At 44.7% G+C, this 24,893-nt stretch overlaps 1 protein-coding gene across 1 annotated transcript in view; it reads right to left on the bottom strand.

Moving 5' to 3' along the window:
• LOC128902103 (lipoxygenase homology domain-containing protein 1-like) overlaps window positions 1–24,893 on the bottom strand; it is a 153,412-nt gene that overhangs the window by 82,489 nt on the left and 46,030 nt on the right. Inside the window, exons 8-17 of the mRNA XM_054184480.1 lie at window positions 24,615–24,738; window positions 22,637–22,887; window positions 20,968–21,103; window positions 17,606–17,766; window positions 15,933–16,019; window positions 13,396–13,531; window positions 11,497–11,651; window positions 8,195–8,355; window positions 1,142–1,218; window positions 141–337 (exon numbers count right to left, since the gene is read on the bottom strand). Of these exons, the coding sequence (XP_054040455.1) occupies window positions 141–337; window positions 1,142–1,218; window positions 8,195–8,355; window positions 11,497–11,651; window positions 13,396–13,531; window positions 15,933–16,019; window positions 17,606–17,766; window positions 20,968–21,103; window positions 22,637–22,887; window positions 24,615–24,738 (1,485 nt within the window). The remainder of the gene's footprint in view (window positions 1–140; window positions 338–1,141; window positions 1,219–8,194; window positions 8,356–11,496; window positions 11,652–13,395; window positions 13,532–15,932; window positions 16,020–17,605; window positions 17,767–20,967; window positions 21,104–22,636; window positions 22,888–24,614; window positions 24,739–24,893) is intronic.

Genomic DNA, 24,893 nt, shown 5'->3' with positions numbered 1-24,893 from the left:
AATAGCCTGTATAAAATGTATTCCTTAATCTCCAATGCAAAGGTCAAAGATTCTCACATCACATTTAATCCTTAGCTATGTATTGATTCTGAATTCATCTGCTTGCACGACGCACAGAGCCACCTGCAATTAATTCTTACCTTCCCAATATCCATCGTATCTAGGGTAAACTCATCCACTCGACCACGTTCAAAATAATTGCCTAGATCATTATCAGAGACTAAGAGAGGCTCTTTGCTGGAGTCTGCTTTTTCACCGTAGAGTTTGATGAAAACTTTGGAGTCTGAGCTGGCACCTGGGATATCTCCTGTCTTCACACTGATGTGATAACTGACATCTGAAGCGAGATCAACATACAAAATGCAGAGACGTGAGTGGCATTTCCAGTGCTCAGCCAGGCTATTGCCTTCAAACAGATATCGAGGAGGGTGACTCCAGCTACAGACACAGAAAGAACTTTGCTCCTCCGTTCATCCATCCAGATCTTAGGACCACATTATCACACCTTGGAATTATTTACCAAAACATAAGAGATGCAACAGTTACACTAATAAGCAGAAAATGTCCTGTACTCCTCCCTCGCACCATAAAAATGAGCTTAGGCAAGTGAGGTGATTTCACTTTTTTTATACTTACAATTTAATTCAATAGCTTTTGACTTTTTTTGCTAAAACAAAACAAAAAGCATCTCAACCTGTGCTGTTTTCTAAAGAAAATTGTAGTATTGGAACCCCGGTTCTCCAGAAAAGGACAGTGTAATCTTTTTGGTGATTTTCTTCTGGCAACACAGTTATTCACCAGAATCTACTCTATTAAAGCAGTGGCAATTCAAGATCCCTCAGAGAAAGCTATACAAGAAAGCAATTCTTAAACAATGACGTTAAAAATCAAAGTTTCTTTCTACATATATAATGTTGCAATTATTCTCTTTTATGCAAATTAATCCCTTACATAAACTAGGATTTAAGGGTCAGAGGCTTTTCTCCCCCAAGTGACCTACTGCAGCTTCTTGCATAACAATGGCAAGAAAAAGCCTAGTAGATTTACTGTGAACTGCCTGAATTTGTAAGTAGAATAAAGCGAGTAAATATGTGCGTAACAGCTCAAACCCAGACTTTATTTTTTTCCAAGCTAAACTCACTTTTTAGCATTGGTGACTCCCCAGCAGGCACTAATTCTCGGACAATCTGACCATCGTCCTCATTTTTGTCAAGCCATCTGGTTTACAAAGAGAAGTAAGTTATCTTTGAATAATTAGGACCTATTAGACCTTTCAAAATCTAGGCTGGCTCCACACATAGTAATAATTCCCACCACAGTCATAAAGATATTTTTACATGGCTCTGTGTCTCTGTTATGTTTGCAGGAGCTTGACCAGACCCTACGGCAGTCACACTTTAAACCTCCAGTTTTGCAAGAAGAGAGACCACGAGAGCCTTGTGTGTAGCACAGCAGGTAAGCATCTGCTGTGATGTCCATCTGTCCGGAAAGCACAGACTCCATAGGCACAAGTTATTCATGGAAAGAGGTGATCTCAGTCTCTTGAAAGCATTGACCTTCATTGACCAGAGATGCTTGTAGCCTTTATTACTAACCACCTTGATTACAAACTTCAGGACACTGAAGTTACTAAAACTCCCTTTTTTGTGTGTGTTTCTTACACTGGTTCATCATCTCTTTTCCTCTCTTTACAAATGAGTGTGTAACCTTTTTGCCTCCACCAAGGAAGGGCTGAATGATGTTGTTCCCCATTTCAGGGCTGGGTATACATGGAGGCAGCTGGCACCAGCAAAAGGAAGGATTTCCATTGTTTCTCAACATTAATCTAATGATCCAACTAGACTAATTTGCCAGTCACAAAGCAAAATGTAGCGTGATCTCAAGGGAAAAAGAATCTGAAAGGAAAATGGAGGGGAACAAATTGCTAATCTGGTAGCCTTCACAGCTGCTCCTTGAGCCTCAGGGATGAAGGAATTACAACCCCAAGCCCATCATACGCTGTACAGCAATCGTCGTATGACAACAGCAAGGGCCCTGGCAGAGGTTTCGCACTTTCTACTTCAAACCCCAGCTGCTGCATCATTCAGGACATTCCTGTAAGCATCTGCTTAGGGTCAGGTTTCCCACAGCCGAGCACTTCAGTCCCTGAACATCGTGTCGTAAGAGCAGGTTCCTAGAAAGCCCCTTGTTCCCAGGTACGCAGCAACCTGCAGGAGCATCTTTTGCAGTTAAAAATACTGCTTGAAACCAGCGGGGCTGAACAAAGGACAAGTGAGCAAGCTCTGGCAGGTCATGCAGGGTATTTAAATTGCTATAATTAATCCCAGAACTAGAAAGAGAAAAACAAACCCCCAGAAACTGTTTCTTCTTAAAGAAGGCCACACAGCTATGTGAATGACACCAGGCCGCAGAAGACCTGCTTCTGCACAAACACATGCAGCGCAGATGTACGGCAAGCTTCCTGCAACGTCACCATGCCACGTGTGTCCTCCTTGGCCAACCCTCAACGCAAAAAAAGGAGGGGAGCTCACTTCCCAGTTAAACTTTCACCTTTGATTTTGCTGAGGAGCCGGCACACACGGCAACCAGCAAACGACCCTCACAACAGGGTCTTTGGGACATGAATAAGTGCCCACTGACAGCAGGATCAAACCGATGGTGTCTCACTGGTAATAAGCCAGCACAGTTTACAGTCATGACCAGTTGGACTCGCCATGGTGACCAAGAGGAAACCAGGCATTTTGGAACACCAAGGACAACAGGTCTCCATTTCATCCATCTGAAGGAACGTTATCTTTTTAGTATCCTCCTCTCCCTTCCCACCCAGAGGAAAACAATAAGCACAAAGAAACCATGCAAAAAACCAGCACGTGGAAAGGAATCCAAACGTGAGCTAGAGCCAGCCGGTCCCAGAAGCACTTAGCAGCAAAGTCCCCATGCAAAAGAGGTGCATGCAGCCCCACCACACAGACACACTTCTTCACTCCCAGCTCCCCTCTAAGCTTTGGCGGGTTGTCGGGTATGCAGTCTACCCCGTATTCTTCCCTTTCACTCTGTAAAGCGGGTGGCCATGTGCAGGTGGCTTGAGAAGGGCTAAAAGCTAAGGGGGTCAGAATGAAGGTGGTGAACACGCGGACATGTGATGACCACACAAACACCATGTGAGGGCATCAGGTGCGGTGTTGTGCCTCAGTGGAGGCTGAGCGGTGTAGAGGGGATAAAGGAGAAGAAAAATCTGTGGGGAAGACCGTGAAATTGGTGTCAAGAATTGAGCAAGGGGGGAGTGCAAGAAGGGCAGAAGAGGAGCATGCCAAGACATCGCGTTGTCTTAAGAAAGAAAGCATTTATTGATGTTTTGGGGTTGGGGGATTATTTTTTTTTTTTACCTGTTAGAACTGGTCCTTAATACCTTTGTATCTTGTAGTTCTTGATGCTGGCTCAGGATTCACGTCCTTGGACAGGTATCCAATGGCTAAGGGATCACACCATCCCAAAAGTCAAGATGCTTCTGCATACATGGATGTTAACTGGGAGGACCCACAAAATTCCAGCCTGAATTCCACCACCCCGGGACCACTGAATGCAGGAAGGCAGAAGCCCACAAAGTAGATACACCTCTGCTCTGCTGCTGGGCTTTTTTTTTTTCCTGCTGCTTCTGTTGCCAGTGCACATGCTGTTGTTTTCTGTCACCTTCACCATTACTGATGTTTTAGAGAAATGTGGAGTTTATCTGGGTGAACCGCTTCTGTGTCAAGGTGTCAGGATGAAAATATGTCCCACAAGAAACAGATCTCTGCGTGCGGCGCGGCAAATGCTAACTGCTTCGGCAGTGAGGATGGACAAGAAAAATTAATCCAAAAAGGAGGACGCACCCCTGTATAAAGGAATTCCCTCTATCAATGTTGGTAGCTACTGATAGCAAGGAAGGGAGTGTGTCTTGGACTGGAAAAGGAGGAGGGAGGTTTATCAGCAGAAGTGGCTTAAGGCTCCTTACTTTGTTTCAGCCAAGAAAATATCTAGAAGTGGCAGAAGCACGATTTTCTCAAGAAGATGACTTTAACTAGTGACAGAGGAAGTATTTGGATGAGCGATGCCATTGCATTCCTTCCCTTCAGCACATATGCTGCAATATCCTAATTTTACTTCAATGTAATTCCAATCGCGTATCACTGAGCAGCAGATTGCAACCAGGGGTTTATAGTCTTACACTGAACGCAAATGGATCGACACATTATAAACACATCAGGCTGCAGAAAATAGAAATTTTCAGCATAATGCAATCATATTCCTAGCACAAAAGACCTGTCAAAATCTTTTATTTTACCAGGGCTTCCGCGCAATTTCAGTGCATGTAATTCATGTGCCACTGTGGGGTTTCAGGGGTGTCATCATGTCCTGTATCAGATACTTAATTCTAAAGAGATACTGTACATCCAATAACCCAAAATGGTCATAAATATGACATGAAAGCCACTTCAGAGAGAATTTCTAGAAGAGTGTCAGGGAAACAGTGTAAAAAAATATGGTATGACATCATATTTAGCATTTGAAATCCTGCAGATGATAGCCTGTGTGCAATTAGAATGATTAGCCCATCCGTTAGATTCAGATACATATGTATTTGTGTGTCTTTAGATATAACCTATATATATAAATATGTGTAAAACAGATAGACATTTCAGTCTATTTTTAGGCAGCAAAAGGAGGTTTCTCTGGATCCTTTGTATGATGAACACTTTTGGCATTTGGTTGAATAAATGTTCTTTCACAGGAACCTCCTGGTGCATCATCCCATTCATGTTCTGTCTGTTGTTCTTCAGAGAATTACCGATATTCCCTTATGCTTGTGCTGGAGAAAAATTAGGATGGTGCAGTCCATATGCTTAGAAAAAAATGTAACGAAGTATCATTGAAGATTTCAGTGGAGCTGTAATGATTTATAGCATATAGAATTCTATCCTGTCACGAACTCACGACTTTGCCTGATTGAAAATTCATTTCTGTCTGGGATATAAATATTGTTAAAAATAGACTATTTTAGAGAATGTCAGCTAGTCCACGCCTGGACTTCCACTGAGCCTTGAGGAGAAAATGGAATCTGAAGAACTCAGTTCTGAGCTTCAGAAAGGTTCAGCTCCAGTTCTGGGGCGAAAGGTGAACTCCTTCATTTTGAACTTTCTAGCAGTATTCATAATCACGTACGTAAACCACATCAGGTGTTATAAAGTATCAATTGTTCAGTTGTGCCACTGAATGATTCGGTGTTCAGTCCCTAAAAGCACGGATGTTATAATGTCCTGTGGTCATAAGGGAGGAATAACACTGCAGTGCATCCGAGTGACCTACTAGTAATTCTGCAAATAAGGCTCTGAGAAGTTACTCGTATTTACTTCTTGCAAGCACAGATCAAATGACCGCTTTAAAAACCACTGACTCTAGGAAGAGCTACAAGCCATTCCCTTTACAGCCAACTGCTTTAAGAGTTGAAAGCACAGGCCTGGAACTCATTATTCCTCGATGCTTTTCCTGAATCTGACACCAACTCACAATTAATCCACTTAGCTTCTCTTTATCTCTGCTGGCTCCCTTGCACAACAAAGACAGTCCTTCTCATTGAGCTCTCATGACTATTAGGTAATAGATGTTCCTGTAGAGTCATAAAAAGGCTTTCAAGTTAAAAGACAAAACATAGCCATGTGTATGAGTATGTAAACAACAAGAACAGACACTTCAAGGAGTTATATGCAATGAAGATCTATAAGGATATCCTACAGAGCTTAGTTACAGTGGATGATGGTTAGCCAGCTCTTTGCTGTAATATCTGACCTCCACATGGTGGCATAGCCTGGTTTTTACAGAGGGAAGATGCCTGTGAAGCTTCCTGCATGGGTGACATGTGTTTCTGCGGGAAGGCATTTTGTCCTCTAGCTGTCTCACAGTAGAAGCTAAGCAGCAGAAAGTCAATGGAGTAGCTTTCAGTAAGGACACAGCAGCAGAAGTTTTTTTCTCCAGACCATGCAATTGTGCTGTGTAGAGGAGTGGAAGTTAATCAGGTCTTGGAGATGAAGGCAACGAGAACATCAGCACGGCCACTGGCTGGCCACAGATTGGCCAAGCAGAAACAGAAGCTTCCCTGTTGTCCCCCAGATGGAGTCTATAACTACCCTCGCTTGCATTGGCTCACAAAAAGAAGGCCTCTCTTCTTGGCCAAGTCTTCTTCAACATCTTGACTCTGAAGAAACAGGTGAAGCAGGCCTCTCTGAGCGCCTGCCCATGCAGAGAGGACATAAGCTGTCCTTGGCCTACAGGACTGGAGGGGAACATCCAAACGCTGCAGGTCATGGAAACGTTTATCCCTCACACGGAGGATGCAGTGGGTGAGCACCTTCGCCCTCAGATATCTCCAGACTCCATGACGACACCCGTATACTGCGATGATGCCCCCGTCTCTCAAGAGACACAGGCACCAAAGATAGTGAGAGGGAACAGCTGTCCCTGTGTTTGGAGGTGATCAGTCATGTTACCTTCTCAATCTGAGAGGAAGAGATAATGCTGGCACAAGGACAGCAAACAAAGCTGCACGAGCAACACTGATTTCACTCGGAAAAAGAGTCATTAAGAAAGGCAAGAAGAGTGGAATTCCATCACTTGTGTCTTGAAGCCTGAATGCACCCCATTAATATTTTGGGCATAAGAGGCTTCGGGGTTTTTTTCCCCTTCCTTTTTCAGTCCCTGGCCTGAGGGGAAATGCCCCAAGGACTCTGATGCTTCTGACCCAGAGTGCGAACCTCAGGGGCAGGGGGTCATCACTCCCAGCTGAGGGAAGACACCCAGTTATACAGTCAAGCAAAGAGACAATTCAAAAAGAAATCTTTTCCATGAGCCAGCTGCACGGTGCAGTCAGACACAGAAGTGTCTCTGAGGACTCTGAGCAAAACAGCTATTCACGTGGACACTCCATGTCCAAGTAAAAACCCATCTCGCTTGCCTGCCTAACTCAGTAAAGCATATGGTCGTTAAATATGTATCAAAAGGCAGCAACGACAACACGGTGGTTTGTTCTTTGAGAAGGGAGAGACTGGCTTGCTTCTCGCAGCCAGGATGACATTGCATCTGCCGCTCCGAGCTGTCTCCCCGGTGGGTTTGCTCTCTGATGTGACGGGGCTTTAGCAAGGCAGAGAGGCTGGGGCTGGCTCCGGGCATGTACTTGGCTGACTCCCCTCATTACAGTGGAATTCTTCCCGATTTGCAGTGACAGGAGACAAATAACTGGCTCTAGTGCTTTTACCTTTGTTTGCAGTTTTAAAATAATTGTGTCTGCATTTTACAATTCCACTTGTTCCCCGGGAGATGAGTTTTCAGAACAGGTACTTGGTGTTAAGTGGAGCTCGGTGGACTTCCATCTTACAGGGTGGACACCTTGAGAGGGCAAGTGGGGCTTTAGAGGACACTGGGCTACACTGAAGTTTGTCTCTTTATGTTTTCACGCAGTTCTCTCTGGTTTGTGCTGCGATGCTGAGGCAGGCCCTAATTAGTGCCAGGACAGATGGGGCATCTTATTCCCCATGGGAATGGGGCAGCCTTAGTACAGCACATTTCTTTTGGCCACTTGAGTGTCTAGGAAAGAGAAGAATACATTTATAACTCGCCCATAGGGGTGAGCTACAGCCCTCTGCTCTACCGCTGTCTCTGCTGCATGATGTGCGTTTCCCTGCATGCAAGGAGCTCTCAAGATGGCAACGTAGCAATTTTGCATTCTCCCAACACAAAAATAGCATCCCATTGCTCCTGGAAAGATGGGATGTGCATGTGAGGCACCAGAACCCCATCCCACACATGCAATAAAACTAGCAGATTGCAGAGCGTGTTCCTGCAGCAGGCAATTGCAGCGGCACTGGATGTGGTACTGGAAGGTTGCATTTTAGCCTTTTGGAAATTGTCTGTATTACTGAGCTAATTGCGGGGAAGTTCACAATTCATATTGCTGTTCATTTGGTAAGGGGAGTTAGAAGTCTTAAACCTCCCAATCCACACTCTTTGCTTTCCGGCTTAGCAAAAAGAAAAAAAAAGAAAAAAAAAAAAAAAAGGATTAAGCTGCGCTCAGAAAATTCCAATCTTGGAAGAACAGCTAGGCTCTTCAAAGTTTGGCAAACACATAGATGGAGGCATCCTTTGCAAGCATTTTTTCCAGTACCTGTAGCAGGGGAATTCCACAGCCTCACTTTCTGGCTGTCCTTCTTCCCTCACTATCACTTTGGCAAGGTACCAGCCACTGCTTCCTCCTTTGCCATCATGCCCTATCCTCACCCTCCTCACCTGCTTCAGCGTTACTGCTTCCACGAAGAATTCATCAGCCTTTGAGAAGGAAAAGGAAAAAGGTAAGGCAATAATTCTCCCTAAAAACAAACAGACCAACCAAATTTATTGTGGCAATCAAACCAACATCATCAGCGTGCTGCAAGATAATTCTTCACAAGATGAAGGAGAAAGTACGAATTAATTTACCAAGGAATGAAAGCTTGAATATTTGTGCTAGATGTATAACATTAGATTTAGAAATATATGATCTGCCAGCATTTTAAATCTCCCATGTCATTGCATGCCCTCCGCAGCTGTAAAAAAAAGAAAAGTAATTTGATTATTAAGAAGTTCATACAGAGAGGCAGGAAATCCAAGTTCAAACCCCTGCTCAAATATCAGCTTTCTGGGAAACCTGGGGCAGGTCACTTCACACCACGTCCACAGAAGAATTTAGAGTTACAGTTCAAAGACATTACTGCACGTTAAATTCAGACAACATGGACTACTGAGCACAATTTGACCCCAGCCATCCCCTGGCATGCAAACATCAGGCATGGTTGCACAAGGGCGTTCCCAGCTGCTCCATGAGTTGTGTTCAGAGGTTGGTGGGTACCCAACCCAGCAGCTAAATACCCTTAATACCCTACAAGAGACATGAATTTTATGTCTTTTCTCTTTTTTAGAGTCTGGAAAAAGGCTCAAATAGGCAACCTACAGATTAGCCCAAGTGATGGCCCCTCAGGAGCAGAGCTCTGTTACACAAGAGCTAATGGGAACAGCAGTTCCTGATGGCTGAAGGAAGAGAGATGTATTAAAAGAGCAAATTACCCCTCTAGGAAGTAATACCAGATACCAGACAAGTATCTATGGTACATGTAAAGACACACACACGTGTATGGTAAATACCGTGTGTAAACATGCAGCATATCTGAAGCGTATAGCCCACCAAACAGACATGACTGCTGTGGTTACCATCAGGCCGAGATACCTCTCTAGGTAAGAGCAAGCTCATTCTTCATCTCCCAAAAGCCTGTGAAATACATACGGTGGTAGCATATATCCAGCTAGCTCCCAGAAATCGTGGCGGCAAGGCAATATTTACTTAAATATTTAAGTTTATTAAAACAATCTTAATTTTTCCAGCATTCAGGACTCCAAACTGACCTTTAAAATAAAGACAACTGAACATATTACCACTGATTGAAGTGTTAATGATGGGTTTACACACATGAACAAGCGTTACTTACATACTCAAAACTGCCGAATTGGGGTTTTAAGGTATCAAAACCTCACTGAGTCAGTCTAAGTCAATGAAGTCTAATTCATTAGGCCTGATGTTCATCTTATGTATTAAAGGCTGATGTAAATTAATGAGTAAGTAACTAACTGGAACCACAGCAGGGCAAACACCTAATTTAGAGGCATCTTTAAATGTTACCCTCTCTACAGGCTGTTAGTTTGCATCTGCGAGCAAACTTTTCAAGTTAAATTGGTAATCAAAGTACTACTGGTTTAAGTGGCTGTAGATCAGAGACCGCACTGACTTTGCTACATTTCTTTTTAACAAGGTGTCTGAGTTAATCAGTGTAGATACACTCATTCAGTCACTTGGATATATGAGGTCTAAGTTCGTCAGGATCAGTCCTTAAACAGCTTCCAATTCATTCACCAGCTTTCAGCTCCTCATGCCCAGACAGCAGTTTTCCATTAACAGGTTCTAGTTTGGTTTATATCATCTGGACACTATTAATCGCATGAATTGGTTTCCAAAATTATTTCTTCTTCCCCCCGCCCCCAGTCATGCAAGTTACCCTATAACTCATTTTTAGGTGTAATAATAAAATAGCCATCATCTGTATTCAAAATATTGGTATCTTCTGTGAACCAAGCATCTTTCTTTGGAACTCCATTGAAATAGTCTTCAAACCACCACCAAGACATAACTCATTTTGCTACCATTTTGGCAAAACTAGACTTTGCCAAATGACAAAATGCTATCCTTTACTGTTTGGACCTAACTTTTAAAAATAAAAAAAAATCTATAATGTAATGTATAAGTGCATAGGCAAAAGGATGATGCTTGCAATGTCCATGTCTGCAAACATTTATATCATTTAGAAGTAGAACAAACTTTCACACTGTGTAAATCACACGTTTCCACGGATGGGTCTTACAGGCACAAGAAAACCTTGATGAAAATTCTTTTAAAGTCTAACAACCTCAATGATTTCAGTGAAGAATTGGAAATTCTGGAGACTCAAAGGCAAATGAAACTTGCTAATGCATATTTCAGAAGCCTCAATTCAATGGTCAGTTTTGAAAACGTGACTTCCTTTTATCATTTTCTTTCCATTCCAACTCTTCAATCAAATAATGGCACAAAAGAGGGGAAATCTGCAGAGTTCTGTCATCAGATTCTCAAAATCTCCTCCAGGAGATACTGATTACATTTTACCAGTCTAAGCTGGACCCCAGAGATCCAAAATGTGCCTCATAATTGAATACATATTAAGTAGGTTGACCCCATAGATCAGATCAGCACACTATTTGCTTGTTAATGCTGCAGGGGCTTTAACTACAGTTTGACCTCTTCGTTATCTCCAGCTTTCCAGGGAACAAGCTCTGTCTTCAGTTCAGGCCATTTCCACCCCGCTCCATTCAGGACACGAGCATACAAAAAACATATTGAAAATAAGACACAAAAATTGAGTGCAGCATGGTTGATGGGAGACTGGATGAAACAGAAAGGAAACACGTTAGGCTTTCGGTTCTGATTTTCACATTAAATAAGACGCTTTTTCTTCCTTTGCCCCAGAAGCCAAATTTTTGCCAGATTACATGGAGGGGGAAAGGTTTCCTCTTGTTCTTGGAAGATGGACGGATTTTCTGGAAGCCTGGCCCAATCTGAAGATGCAATTTCAACAGTCAGGACGTAGCTGGGGAGCAAACCAGGAGACTCTTCTACGAACAGACCAATGTCAAGCAAGACCACACTGACCCTGACCTAAACCTCCCTCCAACTGCAACCTCTTATGATGCTCTGTGGACATGATTTATTTCTCCCTAATGCCCTTGCCCAAACAGGCAAGGAAATCAGCCAAGTTTACAAATATACATCTCAAAAAAACCTCAAACCAACCTACAAACTGTCACATGCTTTAAAACCCATCTTAAGGAGCTGCTGTGTGAACTTACATTGCCTTTTTCAAATTTATTGACAGTGTTGATGCAGTTGTAGAGAACGCGGTCTCCCGTGTCTCCCTGGTCACCAATGAGGCAGACAAAGACGTTGGCATCCGTGCCGCTCCCACTTACCGTCCCAGTGCAAACCGTCACCCGGTATTTTATCACTGTGGAGACATAAATTAATAAAAAAATTTCAGCAACACGATTAATTGTCATTTAAATTTACTGCATTTTCCACAGACTTGCAATTAATTTTAAGTGCTCGTACTTCCAGTTAGTACTTCTGCTGATGTATTGACTTTTACACTTAGGAAAAAAAAAAAGATAAAAAACAAAACAAAACAGAACAAAAAAAAATCCCTCCAAAGAAGGAGACAAAAATGCTATTCCCTTCAGGTAAAACTTTATGAATTGGAGTGTATAGCCTCCACGGGGCCCCAGCCCTCCTACCTCCCTTCCTGCCTTCCTGAGAGTGTCCTGGTGATGGGGGACCTTGTAACGATGTGTTTGGGGAAGACATCATTTTCAGCATCCAGGGGCATGGCAGGCAGACAAAAAGAGTTAAAAGGGGCTGAGCGCTCAGGGACCTGAGGAACGGGCTCTTCGTGTTGGCTTTCTGGGGCAGGACAAGCCCACTTGGTCCATCGCCTTGGGACCCTTACAGTGCAGGAGGTTGGGTGGTGTCTTGTCTCCTTGTCACCTTTGAGATCTTTATTTAGGATTTTGTCATATGGATTTTGAGCTGCCACCTCCTCCCCGTACCCTACCCTCATCTCTGCCCTCCCATCCCATTGAGTGAAGGACTTCCAGAAGAAATTTCTCAAGGAAGAACCAGCCCACAGACCAACCTTCGAGAGAGAGAGACCTGTCTTCTCCAGCATCGGGAAGGGATAAGAAGCAATGATCCCACCCTCCCTTCCCAAAACCCCCTGCAAGCCCAACACATGGATGCTGTGTCTTGCCTCTGCTCGGCACAACTGCTCCGCACGGGAAAGTGCCTGCATTTGAACTCAAGCAGCTCTCTCCACAGTTGATTAAAAATACATTTCAAAACCAGGTTTATTTACATTTTAATAACATCTGCAATTACAATTACTCTTCCTCTTCTGAGGAACTGCTCAGCTGCATGCAGATCACTGAGTTCATCAGAAGTTTCACAAAACAGGGCACTCGTGGTCTACAGAGTGCGGAGCCCCATTGAGTGCTTCGGTGGAAATTAGAGAAATCCCAATGGCCACCTTGAGGTATTCTGCTCTCCAAAATTCCCCCTCCAAGGACACTTGATTCTCGTCACACAAGGTCAAGACAGGAGTAACCACTCCAGGAAGCCAACGCAAAGGTCTGTGGCTTTCCTTAATTAAATCACCAGTTAAAGCATAGTAAACCCAATAAACGGTTCGTGTTGCTCACACATACTGAAAGGTGCCTATACTCTTGGACAACTGTCCTGTGCAACTTCCTATACATTTATACATATAGCTGCATAAATGTGCGTATAATTATATAAAACATTAAAGCTCAAAAATGATCATTAAATTTTAGATTGCATTCCAGCTAAGCTTGCTTTCCGTGAACATCCCTTCAAACCTGGCATTTCACATTTTAAGGGAGACTGGAAAAAATACAAGTTTGAAAAAAAAATAAAATATAGATATAGCTCTGGAAACAATTGTGCTGTGGCCAGATCTCTCCCATCTCCCACCACAGGGAAATCTGCTCAGAATAAGAGCCTGGGATTTCTGAGGCTTCATGCAGCTAATGATGCACACAGAAAAGACTGCAGAGAGAAAGTGCCAGAAAGAGAAGCTAATTGAATTGCCTCGGTCTGCCTGTACATCCCTTATACAAAGAGGGTTTCTTTCCATTCAGGTCCTAAGCAAGCCCCTGCACGGAGCCCGTGGCTCTCACCTGGCATGACTTCAGTCACTAGAGATCCCTCCGCAGGGAGCTCCCGCACGATCTCATTGTCGTCTTCATTTATATCTAGCCAACGGCCACAGTTGAATGAGTATTTTTCTTTCGTCAGCGTTTTCAGCAGAGTTACCTTCATTAAACCAAAACACTGCGTGAGTTCAGAGTCTTAAAGACAAAAAAGCAACAGGCTCCTGACAGGTTTTTGGGGGTTTTTTGGTTTGGTTTTGGTTTGGGTTTTTTTTTTGTGCCTGGGAAGGAAGAGTAGGTAGCAGTAGAGAAATAACACACATTGATAACGAGATCGTCATTCCGACTCGTGCACCGCACTGATGCATGGAGAAAATTCTGTCATAGCTGATGGCTTTTCATTCCTCCTTTCTCCAGTCGCTCCATGATGTTGTGAAAATTTTGATGGACACCGTGGCTCTTAGTAGTTGCTTTTCATATGCCACTGTACAAATCCCAAGAGCAAACCCTGGATGGCACTTGCACTGCTGGTTCTCGCAGCTTAAAGTCAGTGCATGGCACATTGAGAAAACACCCAGAAAACGGCAGCAAGAATGATCAAAGATTCTGCAGTACCTTCCAAAGGGGTAATGAGCAAATAAGCTCTGCAGATGACTGTTGAAGCAGGTGAAGGGAGGGTATGATGAAGGTCTACAAAATCACAGGTGGCATGGAGAAGGCAGAGGGGGGTCACCTATTCACTCTTTTGCTACAAGAAATACAGGGCATCAAATGATGCTTGTAGAGCGAAGTTCAAAGCAAACAAAAGGACACAATCAACCTGTGAAGTTCTTGCCAAAAGCTATTATGGTTGCTAAAAGTGTAAGTGTTTGAGGGGAGACTGGAGCCTTTGAGCAAATAAAAGTAAGAGAAACCTGCTCAGTGCTCCATGATTAGTAGATCTGTTCAAGAAGTAAGTCTCCAACTGGAAATAAGAAAAACTAGAAGAATGCTAGAGGTAAGTATCATAAATACTTATCCTTTTCTTACAGCTCTCTAATCATGCACTTATGTGACACAAGAGAGAGGATGTTGGGCTAGATGGACTTTTGGCCGGACCACTATGGCTGTTCTTGCGTTCTTCTAGTAGAAAATGGAAGCCTGCCCCGACATGAAGTAAGCCTCACATGAAATGTGTGAGGACTGGAACAAAGCATCATTAAGGCTTCATCTTAAGTTCCTAGGTGCTTAAATGGATGCACAAGTGATGGGATTCATGTACCGTGAGCCTGATGCATCCAGAAAACTTCAGACTGGCTGTATACGGGCAGATTTATTTCACTTCACTGGGTTTGCTTAGACAGTTTGGCCCAAAGTGAATCCTAGACATCCTATCAGATCCCTCTTATCCTCCCTGAACACAATTTCTGGGATGGGAAAGAGGATACCCCAGGGAAATGTATGGCTATAGAAGGTCCAAGCATTCTTGCTCATCATCTGTGAACAAACCAATAAAGACAATTGCAGTGGCCCCAAAGTCTGACCAGCTCCTTCTTTTTGATAAAGACCACCTTCTCCCACCATATGGTGAACACAGCAGTACTTGACGCCCTCTCCCCACTGGAGAGGTGTTTGACCACGTATGCTTTCACAGCTCCCCAACAGTGCAGGAGGGCAGGATCTGTCAAAGCACATTAGAGGCACGCAAGAAAAATCACTTAGCGGTAAATTGTGATTTATCATCGCAGCTATTTATGGCTGCAGAGCAAAGTGTATGTTTTGTTAAGCACAGAGAACCTGTTCCAAGCTCTGCAGAAGGAGTATGGGTGAAGCTTAGGGATGAACTTGCTGCCTTGCAGACCCAGGTGAGGGCTGACAGCACAGTAATCATTGCTGGTGGAACAAAGGACGTGTGACTGAAGATCAAGATCACCCTTTTTATTTCTCATACAGCACAGTGCTGTTCTCTTCTGCACAGCCTCCAGTCTGCAAATGTCAACCTCCTGCAATGGGCTGTCAGCACTTCAGGGCAGGTTATGCTCCATTGTACAACAGGTCTCTACCATAATCAGTTTTTTTTTGTTATGACCAGCCTAAATAGGCCGTAGAAGGAGTGGGTTTACCTCTCTGTCTAAGAGTAGGAAGCTTTATGAAGAATAAGGAACCCCACCACCAGCAGCATTGAGGGGGAACTACAGTGGTGTGACACTGTAAGGATGGGGAAACGTGATTTTCACCATCGATCTGGGCTGTTGGTAGCTGCCATTTCCCATTGCTCTCATTTCCCATGCATAGCTTGCCTGAACTGAGAGGGACAGAAAGGAGAAGGAATTTCCTCCAAAAAAATAGGCAATGAATCCTTCTCTCCCCGCATATTTTTGCAAAAGTTACGATGTGCTCTCTTCCCATCCCATTTTCATGTAGGATTTCCACTTCCACCCCTCGGCCAGCAAAGGGCGGCACCTCTGGCCACAGCAGCTCACACTCAGCTGCCAGCTGAGGAACACAGTGACCCAGGACCGACAGTGCAGACCTTTGTGACCAATCTGGCTTTTCAGGTCTACATTCCCTTGCTGTTCCCTCACCTTATTCAGATGCCAGCCAGCAAAGGGATTTCTTTTCTCGTGCCATATCCGAAGCTTATAAAACGTGCCCAGATCAGGGAGTTCGATCTATGGTGGGAAAAAAAAGTCCGTTAGCCATTTCTGTAAGTCAGCAAAGCATGCCCACAAAGGACATCTCTGAACGTCTTTTAAGAGCCAAATCAGAGAGAAGTCAAAAGCTAAAGTAAAAAAAATATTGTGTCCTTTAAAAGTAAACCCTACTCTGCAAAGATTCATAGAATTCATAGAATGGTTTAGGTTGGAACGGACCTTAAAGATCATCCAGTTCCAACTCCCCTGCCCTGGGCAGGGACATCTCCCACTAGATCAGGTTGCTCAGAGCCCCATCCAACCTGGTCTTGAACACTTCCAGGGATGGGGCAGCCACAGCTTCTCTGGGCAACCTGGGCCGGTGTCTCACCACCCTCAGAGTGAAAAATTTCTTCCTGATATCTAATCTAAATCCACCCTCTTCCATCACTGCTCGTCCTATCACGACATGTCCTTGGAAAAAGTCCCTCCCCATCTTTCCTGTAGGCACCCTGTAAGTACTGGAAGGGGCTCTAAGGTCTCCCTGGTGCCTTCGCTTCTCCAGGCTGAACACCCCGAACTCTGTCAGCCTATCTTCATAGCTTGATGCCTCTCTTTTCAGGAGAGGAAAACATATAAGTTGAATCCATACACTTTTGATCATGAGATTTCCTTGAAACCACTCTTCCCAGTAGGACCTAAGGCCTCTTAGCCTTAGCTAGAAGTTCTCTAGCTTCAGCTTTTTCTCAAACAGGGCCTGCAAAGCACAGCCACGCTTCCTTCAGAAGGCATCTACAACTGTTGATGCAAAGGGGGTAAATGTTTTGGCTACAGCCATGCATTAAGATGATTTTGTTTCTCAATTTTGTTCTGACCAGTCCCCAGTTAACGTTTAAAAATATTTGTTCCTAAACAGAAGACCCCCCACAGAAAGAGTGGTCAGACACTGGAATAGGCTGCCCAGGGAGGTGGTGGAGTCACCATCCCTGGATGTGTTTAAGACTCGTTTAGATGTGGTGTTAAGGGATATGGTGTAAGGGAGAACTTTGTAGAGTGGAGTTGATGGTTGGACTCGATGATCCCAAGGGTCTTTTCCAACCTAAATGATTCTATGATTCTATGATTCTCCAAACTCAACATGCTGTTGAGCTCAGTCCTGAACATTCACGGAGGCTCACGTCTAGGAGGCTGAAAGACCAGATCACCAAGGAGAGGAAACACCACTGCTAATTCTCCTGCAAATAGCCAATGACCACTTAGGCACTGGGGGAAAAATACATAAATTAATAGCTTTGGAGAAGCATGGTCTAAAAGGGGCTATAACATGAGTGGGGCTGTGCCTCATGGGAAGAATATCTGCTTCAGGAGCCACAGAGGAATATGACTTGAAGTCATCAGCACCTGAGCACCCAGGAACACCAGCCTAAGCCCAGTTTGGAGAAGACAAGCCATATCCCTAGGTGGGGAAATCATTTGCGTCACCAGCAAACTGAATGGCTTCACCTCCACTTCAGAAGGATCTACTGAGGTCAAGACCTCATGCTGATGATTTTCTATGCAGAGCTGAAGCTAATGTGTTGGAAAGCGATACCAAGCCAAACTTACCACTTCCACAAGAGCCATACCATGAACTTGTCAGTCTGTCCAGTTTCAAAGTTGTCTGAATTGTTGTCCAGTTTCATCTCGTCTGACTTCCCCTTGTCTCCATAAATCTGGAAGAAGATGGTGGCATCTGTCCCCGCATTCTTAATGTCACTTGTCCAGATCCATAAAGACCAGGGGTTTTCTACAAAGAAAGGTTTGAGGGGTTTTGTTTAAAAAGTAAGTTTTAAAGGTGTCCTGGTAAAAAACATAATAATTCTTTGCCCCGGGTGGTAGAGAGGGCAGGATGGTACAAAAGAAGACCAGGACATTTTATCCTTTTCTGCACAAACATAATCAGCTGCTTCAGGACATACAAGAATGAGATTGCCTGGAAATATAGCTCTGTGTTTTCATTTAAAATAAAATGATAAAAAACATAAATCACCGCTTTCCAGGTGAACCATATTCTCCTATGTCATGCATAGAAGGTAATATATACATAAGAACACACATACAGACAGGGTAATCCAGGGATGTGCTCCATGCAGTTTCAATATACTTCTCCAACACCCACAACTCTAGCTTCGAAGACCATTTGAAAGCCAGGCAAACACTGTCAGCTTTCTTTTTGTTAATGAGAAAGTGCCCAGTTACTCGTGTATGGTGCAATGCAGCCCCAGGTAGCTCCTAAAACTTGCTCCAGGTGATCTGTGTCTGGAACAGGGAGAATGGATACAACCACGTATCACTTCATCCTGAGCTAATGAGCCTTCCTGAGGTTGGAATTACCCCAGTTACCCCAGATATGCCTTTTGCAGGACAGGCTGGCTCGAAGCCCGTTCAGGTGTCTCTAGCCAGGCTGCACCACGTGGGGCAAACATGCTCAGAGCTACGTAAAGGTATTTTTCAAAAGTGTTTAAAATTATTGAGACGCCTAAATCCCACCCAACTTCAGTTTGCACCTGTGTTACTCTAAGTGGCGTGCCCAAAGATCATGGCAAAGCTACAAAATTTTTATCTCTTAAGTCTTCACCCAACATTTTAACTGTAAGAGCAGTCCACCTGCAGCAACTTCACAGTGGTTTTCATACCAGAGGACAGTTGCGTATATAATGGTGACGTTATTCCCTCTAGAGAGCCCCTCATCTGCATTCTTTATTCATAATAATGTGTTTCACTTCTGCAGGCCTTGCAGCACCTGCAGGAGAGGGAACAGGTTTCTTTCCTGGACTCAGACATCAGCTGAATTATTAACAAATCCTAACGAAAGAATTGCTAACCCTTTCGGTACGCTTGAGCCCACATGAGTACGGCTCGACCTTCAGAGCCCAGAACGGAATACAAAAATACAATGACATGCATATAAATTAGATTTTTTCTGATCTCCTCAGCATTTGACTGTCAAAAAGAGGTGACAGCTACTCAAAAAATGAGGGGGGACGGGGAGAGGGGACTCTCTTGTAGAAAAAGTTCTGCCCTTATTTTAATAATATGCAAAACGTTGATGGCCACTCCCTTCTGAAAAGCACCAGCAAGTCTTATCTGAGCAGAAATGAAGCAAAGGCAAGTTTGCGTATGGCATGCGATGCAGCAGCCCCGCTCTCCCCGGGGGAAAGGGCAAGGGCGATTCAGCCGCCAGAGACTTCCCTCATCGGTCTGGCTCGGCCTCCCCGACCTCTTGCTGAAGGAAAGGAGGAGCGATGCACGCAGGGAGGGGGGAAAGGGAACTTGTACCAGGATTAAATGCTGACAGAAGGCTCTCAGGGAGAAACCACCCAGGGAGAAACGTGGGTGAGATAGGTCTGCAGCTGCCGGGGGAGACCAGGCATTTCCCCAAATACCCATCATCATCATCATCATCATCCTCCCGGGGCGCGCTGGGCACACTCCCCTGCTTCCTACCCCTTCACATCAAGGGATCCAGGCAGTTTGGGAATTCTCAGAGCCAGAGCAACTATTCCCCGGGGCACGAACACCAGGGAGGGCTAGACCTGACACATCACTTTCCGGGATAACATTCGAGATAAGGGTGGTGGTGGAAATAAGTTTAAAAAAATAAATAAAAAGACTGAGAATTAATACAAGCTACACGTCGAGCTGCAATCCGCTGCGGGAACAGCTTGCAAACGCTGCGCAGGGAGCCATTTCACCATGGATACCCGAAGTGAGGTTGAACCGAGCTTTGATCAGCTCTAGAGAAAGGGACAGTCCTGCGTGCAGGGGGAGAGAGGCGAGATGACATAATAGGTCTTTTCTAACTCCAAGTCTTACGCTTCTATAATCTGGCAGCTAAAGGTCACAGATTTCTCAAGGCTAATGCTCTCTGTCTATCTCCTGCACTGCGGCAGCAGGGGAATTAGCCCGTCAATAACAATCAGAGCTGATAATAGAGGGTTAAAGGTTGCAGATGCTTTAGCTAAACAGTCCGAGTCAGAGGCACAGAGGTGGTTACAGCACTGACTAACATTTAGATAAAGCTTATTTAAATGAACTGCTGTTTAAGCAGGAGCCCACCCGAAGCATTCGGATTAGACTGTATCTTATTATCCTAATTAAAACATTCTGCTTACACATACACACTGGCGCAGGCGAGACGGCAGCGATCCGTTCGGCTTCAGTAGGAAAGCAGCCAGCGAGGCCGGGTGCTGGAGCCATGGGCGGATGGATGAACGCCCCCGCACCGCACGGAGCAGCATCTCCCAGCAAACCTCTGCCATTGCCTCCCTCTAGAGAAGAGGCTTCAAAAGCAGTGCTCGTGTGCCTCCTCAGGCACGTTCGGCAGCTGGACACGACTAAGAGCTGTTTTTTCTTTAAGGCCAAGAATAAAAAAGATGAACTTAGTAGGAAGAGTTTGGTTTTTCTTCCTGCTTTTCCCCAGGTTTGTCTTTTTATTTTATTTAGGTTTTCTTTCCATCTGGAACCAGAAAACTTTGCTTTTGTAGTGATAAGAAACATAGCCTCGCTTTTCTGCAAAGAAGTGGTGGCTGAGACAGCCCTAAAGTCCGGTGGACCGAGGAAGGCTGCCAGGTCCAGTTCCTTCCCTTAAGAAAATGAGTGCAGTTCTTCAAGGGTATTTTAAAAGTTTCATTTTAAACTCCCCAAACCAGGATGTTCAAAGCTGAAACTCATGCAGGACTCAATTCACTTGAGCCTCTACCCGACCATGCCCCATCCCTGGAGGTGTTCAAGGCCAGGTTGGACGGGGCTTGGAGCAACCTGGTCTGGTGGGAGGTGCCCCTGCCCAGGGCAGGGGGTTGGAACTGGATGGTCTTTAAGGCCCCTTCCAACCCAAACCGTTCTATGGGCCTACCCATGTTGTATTGCATGGGTGACACTCAGGGTGCTGTTGCATAGCGGGGTGGGGTGGGGGGGTCACAGGAGGCTCCTGGACACTTGTACCTACTTTTCAGTCTTCTCTGGCGCAGGGAAACCATTTCGTAGAGCTCCCTCTCTATGAGACCATCTCCTTCATCTTCATCCAGCCATTTCCCACACGGGAAGGTTTGTTCAATACCAGTGAATGGGCAGTAAACCACCACCTAGGAAAAGAGACTGGGAAGGTGAGTTCTAATATTCTGTTACTGCAAGCCCACAGGGCCTTGATACTGAAAACTTAAGTAACTGAAGCAAAGACAGAGCTGGAGATCTTGGTACTGCTCTCAAAAGCAGGTTTTCTGGACCAACATGAACGGGATGGGTCGCACAATTCCCAATTTGGAGTATACCTAGGACCCTTCTGTCCTTTTATTCCCACTTTTCCAGAAGTACATTAAAATGAGTCAACCAAGAGGAGATAAAACACCATCAGGGCAAGGGAATGGGAACAGGCAGTGTGGCTGCAGGAGTCAGCGTTGTGTCAGTGTGCGGCACATAATAGAATCGTAGAACCATAGGATGGTTTGGGTTGGAAGGGACCTTTAAAGGCCATCTAGTCCAACCCCCCTGCCCTGGGCAGGGACACCTCCCACTAGATCAGGTTGCTCAGAGCCTCGTCCAACCTGGCCTTGAACACCTCCAGGGATGGGGCATCTGCCACCTCTCTGGGCAGCCTGCGCCAGGGGCTCACCACCCTCAATGTAAACAATTTCTTCGTTACACCTCATCTAAATCTCCCCTCTTTTATTTTAAAGCCATTACCCTTTGTCCTATCACTACAGGCCCTACTAAAAACTTTTTCCCCATCTTTCCTGTACGCCCCCTTTAAGGACTGAAAGGCTGGTATAAGGTCTCCCCGGAGCCTTCTCTTCTCCAGGCTGAACCCCCCCAGCTCTCTCAGCCTGTCCTCACAGCAGAGGGGCTCCAGCCCTCCCAGCATCTCCGGGGCCTCCTCTGGCCCCGCTCCAACAGCTCCGTGTACTTCTGCTGTTCGTGCCCCAGAGCTGGAGGCAGCACTGCAGGGGGGTCTCCCTCGAGCGGAGCAGATGGGCAGAATCCCCCCCTCGCCCTGCTGTCCACGCTGCTGGGGATGTAGCCCACATGTCCTGCACCACACACCAGCGCACAGTAGGGTTTTGCAAGAAACACAAGATACAAAAAGCCCTCAAACACATCCTAAGCTGATTTTGCTTTCCAGGAAAACTGCATTTCCTCCCAGTTTCAGGTTAGGCAGCTGCTGCCTCCTCCACCCTCCCATTAGCTCCTGCTGATCTTGTACATGATCTCACATCACATATTTCTCCACTACCTCCCAGTGACAGCGGTGGTCAGCCACTTTGTAGATGATAACTTCAAAATGCTCAGCACAAACCGAGACTATTTCTGTCCGGCCCCTTGGGCGAATATCTGAAGGTGCTTTTGGCGCTGAGCAAAAAATAATCTCTATCTTTGTGACTGCAAAGGGGCAATCAACCCAATTAGCGAGTGATTGACTTATGCATCTAATGTGCCTTTGAGGCAATCAGCTACTACCATGCATTATGTATAATATTGACTTGTTAAACCGGAGATATTGTCATCCAAATAAAAGCAGGGGGGTTTTATTATTTTTTTTAAACTGCATTTGGTTGTTGGGGTCAGATTATGAATAGGGAAACAGTCTGAGAGCTACCTACAGACAAACAACTTGGTCTCACCTTCTCACAAAACCAGCCAGAGCTGACACCGCAGTTATCATGCCCAATGGTGACCCTGCTGAGAGGGCTGAGAAGAGCTGCTATCTCCACGTTAAAGAGATCTGTCCTGGCACGCTCAAATTCACCTCCTTCCAAAAAAATCTTCCCACTGTTCTTTAAGCCTTTGGAGCCGTGGAGAATTACGTGGATCTTGGAGTTTGTGCCAGCCCCTCTGATGTCGCCTGTCACTACAGCAACGTTGTACACAATACCTGAAGGAATCAGGAATTTGGTTAGAAAGAAAAGAAGGGAGGACAAAAGGCTGAGAGTAATATTTTTGATTGGATGTACATTGGGCTCTACTGGTTTCCCACCGGTCTTTTTAAGCTTTCGACTTACACAGTGCAATGCTTCATTTGTTTTTATCCCACACATACCTCTGAGAAATGCACAGCTACCTTCAGACTGTCGGAATTTTGTGACGACAAACTTCCCGTCGCATGGCCCAATGGGGTTTTTATCACCATGTGGTGATAATTAGGTGAAGAAAAGCAAAAATATTGAATTGGCAACTAAGTTGCTTGGTTTTGAGAGGTACCAATCACTAAACACGTCTGAGGATGCTGAGAGGATGGAGAAGTGTCCTTTAAGCTGTGGTGGCAAGATCTGTGGCACCACAGAACTCTGAAAACTCGGGATCAGCAGCTTCTAATGCTGCTGAAGCCAGCAGGACCTTCACTGTAACTGTGAGATCCCAAAGATCTCAGTGAAATAAGGCTTGGGAGAGGTATTAGCCCAGCTGGAAGAAAGGAAAATATTTCTGAAAAGAAGTCAATATGCATGAAAGTTTACATATATATTTTTTTTTTCCAAGCTCCGACTGTTGGTCTAAGAAAGATAACACTTCTTTCTGCAAGCCCTTCTTGCTCACTTGCATCTCTCAGACCTGTGTCATGGCACCAAATAGACACTTCTATAACTATAACAGTGTTTAGGGGAGCCTGAATAAAACAATTGGAGCCCAAGCTAAGTTCTTCCTTTGCTTAAATCACCCACAAAATTTCAATAGGGACTTTGGATGAAGTAGAAACATCAGGACTTGCTCTCTTTAAAAAATCCTCTCTTTGAAGTTTATGTTAAAAATCGTATTCAAGCATGGTTGACTGTGCATACGTCTTTAAAACAAACTCATGAGAGAAGGGGAAAAAATGCACAGTCATGAATGGTAAAAAATAAGGGAACCTTTTAGTAAATGAATTGATTTTTTTCCAGATTTCCTGCAGTCAGGACTCTGCACGCAGACCAGTCTCCTCCTGCACATGCAGGGGGGAGTACAAGGACTGCAGATGTTGAAAACCATACAATGAAGTGAAGACCAGCTGTTACGTGCATAGTCAAAGTGTTGCCTTTATGCTCACAAATAAATACAGGCAGAACGCGATCCAAATAATCTTCTGCCTCTTGGTAAGTTCTTTTATCCACCTTTCTTTTGACAGAGGCATAACTTTTGATTGTTAAAAAAAAAACTTTCGTTTTTGTCTCTAGCCATGCTGGATAATAAAAAAAAAAAAAAAAAAGGAAAACAAAACAGTTTTAGGGCTCGGCACTGCCTTTCTTGTTTTGTAAAAGGATGTGTAGTTCCCTAGGCAAGAACCTGAAGTACAATATGCACTGTGGAAATTGCAATCCACTTTCAGAAAGCTGGTGAGCGACTTGCTGAAGTACAAGCTGGATCTTTCATCCTCAGCCCCTCATCCAGGTGCATCAGGTGATAAATCAGCACGTAGGTCCAGCGCAGCTTCACCAGTGAGATATGGAGGTGGGAAATGCAATGGTTGTTGAGGGACCCTCACACAAAACAGCCTCTGACCAGCAGATGCTCCACTGCAGGTCTCCCTAAGCATAAGGTGTTCAATCTTTAAAGAAAACACAGCTAGAAGCATTAATTAGGCCTTTGTATCATCACATTTCCCACCATGGATTCAGCCCATGACTTTACCTGTGGCTTCAGTGCCCCCAACAAGAATGTCCCTCTGGATTTTTCCATCATCTTCATCTAAAGCAAACCAGCGTCCAACTGGGAATTGGTACACACATTTATTGCCAATGTCTTCAATGATCACCTAAGAGAAAAGAAACGGCACTTTGCAAAATAATGTGGAAAAAGCAAAGGTGTTACACAGGGGGTGACAGAGGAGCAGAAGCTTAATGTACACACTCTCACCTGGTATTTAATACATTCAATACTCGAGCAGATCCCTCTCCGCTCCCTAATTAG

The sequence above is a fragment of the Rissa tridactyla genome, chromosome W (genome assembly GCF_028500815.1).
Source record: "Rissa tridactyla isolate bRisTri1 chromosome W, bRisTri1.patW.cur.20221130, whole genome shotgun sequence".
NCBI lineage: Eukaryota > Metazoa > Chordata > Aves > Charadriiformes > Laridae > Rissa > Rissa tridactyla.
This window is presented reverse-complemented; position numbering and strand designations above follow the sequence as displayed.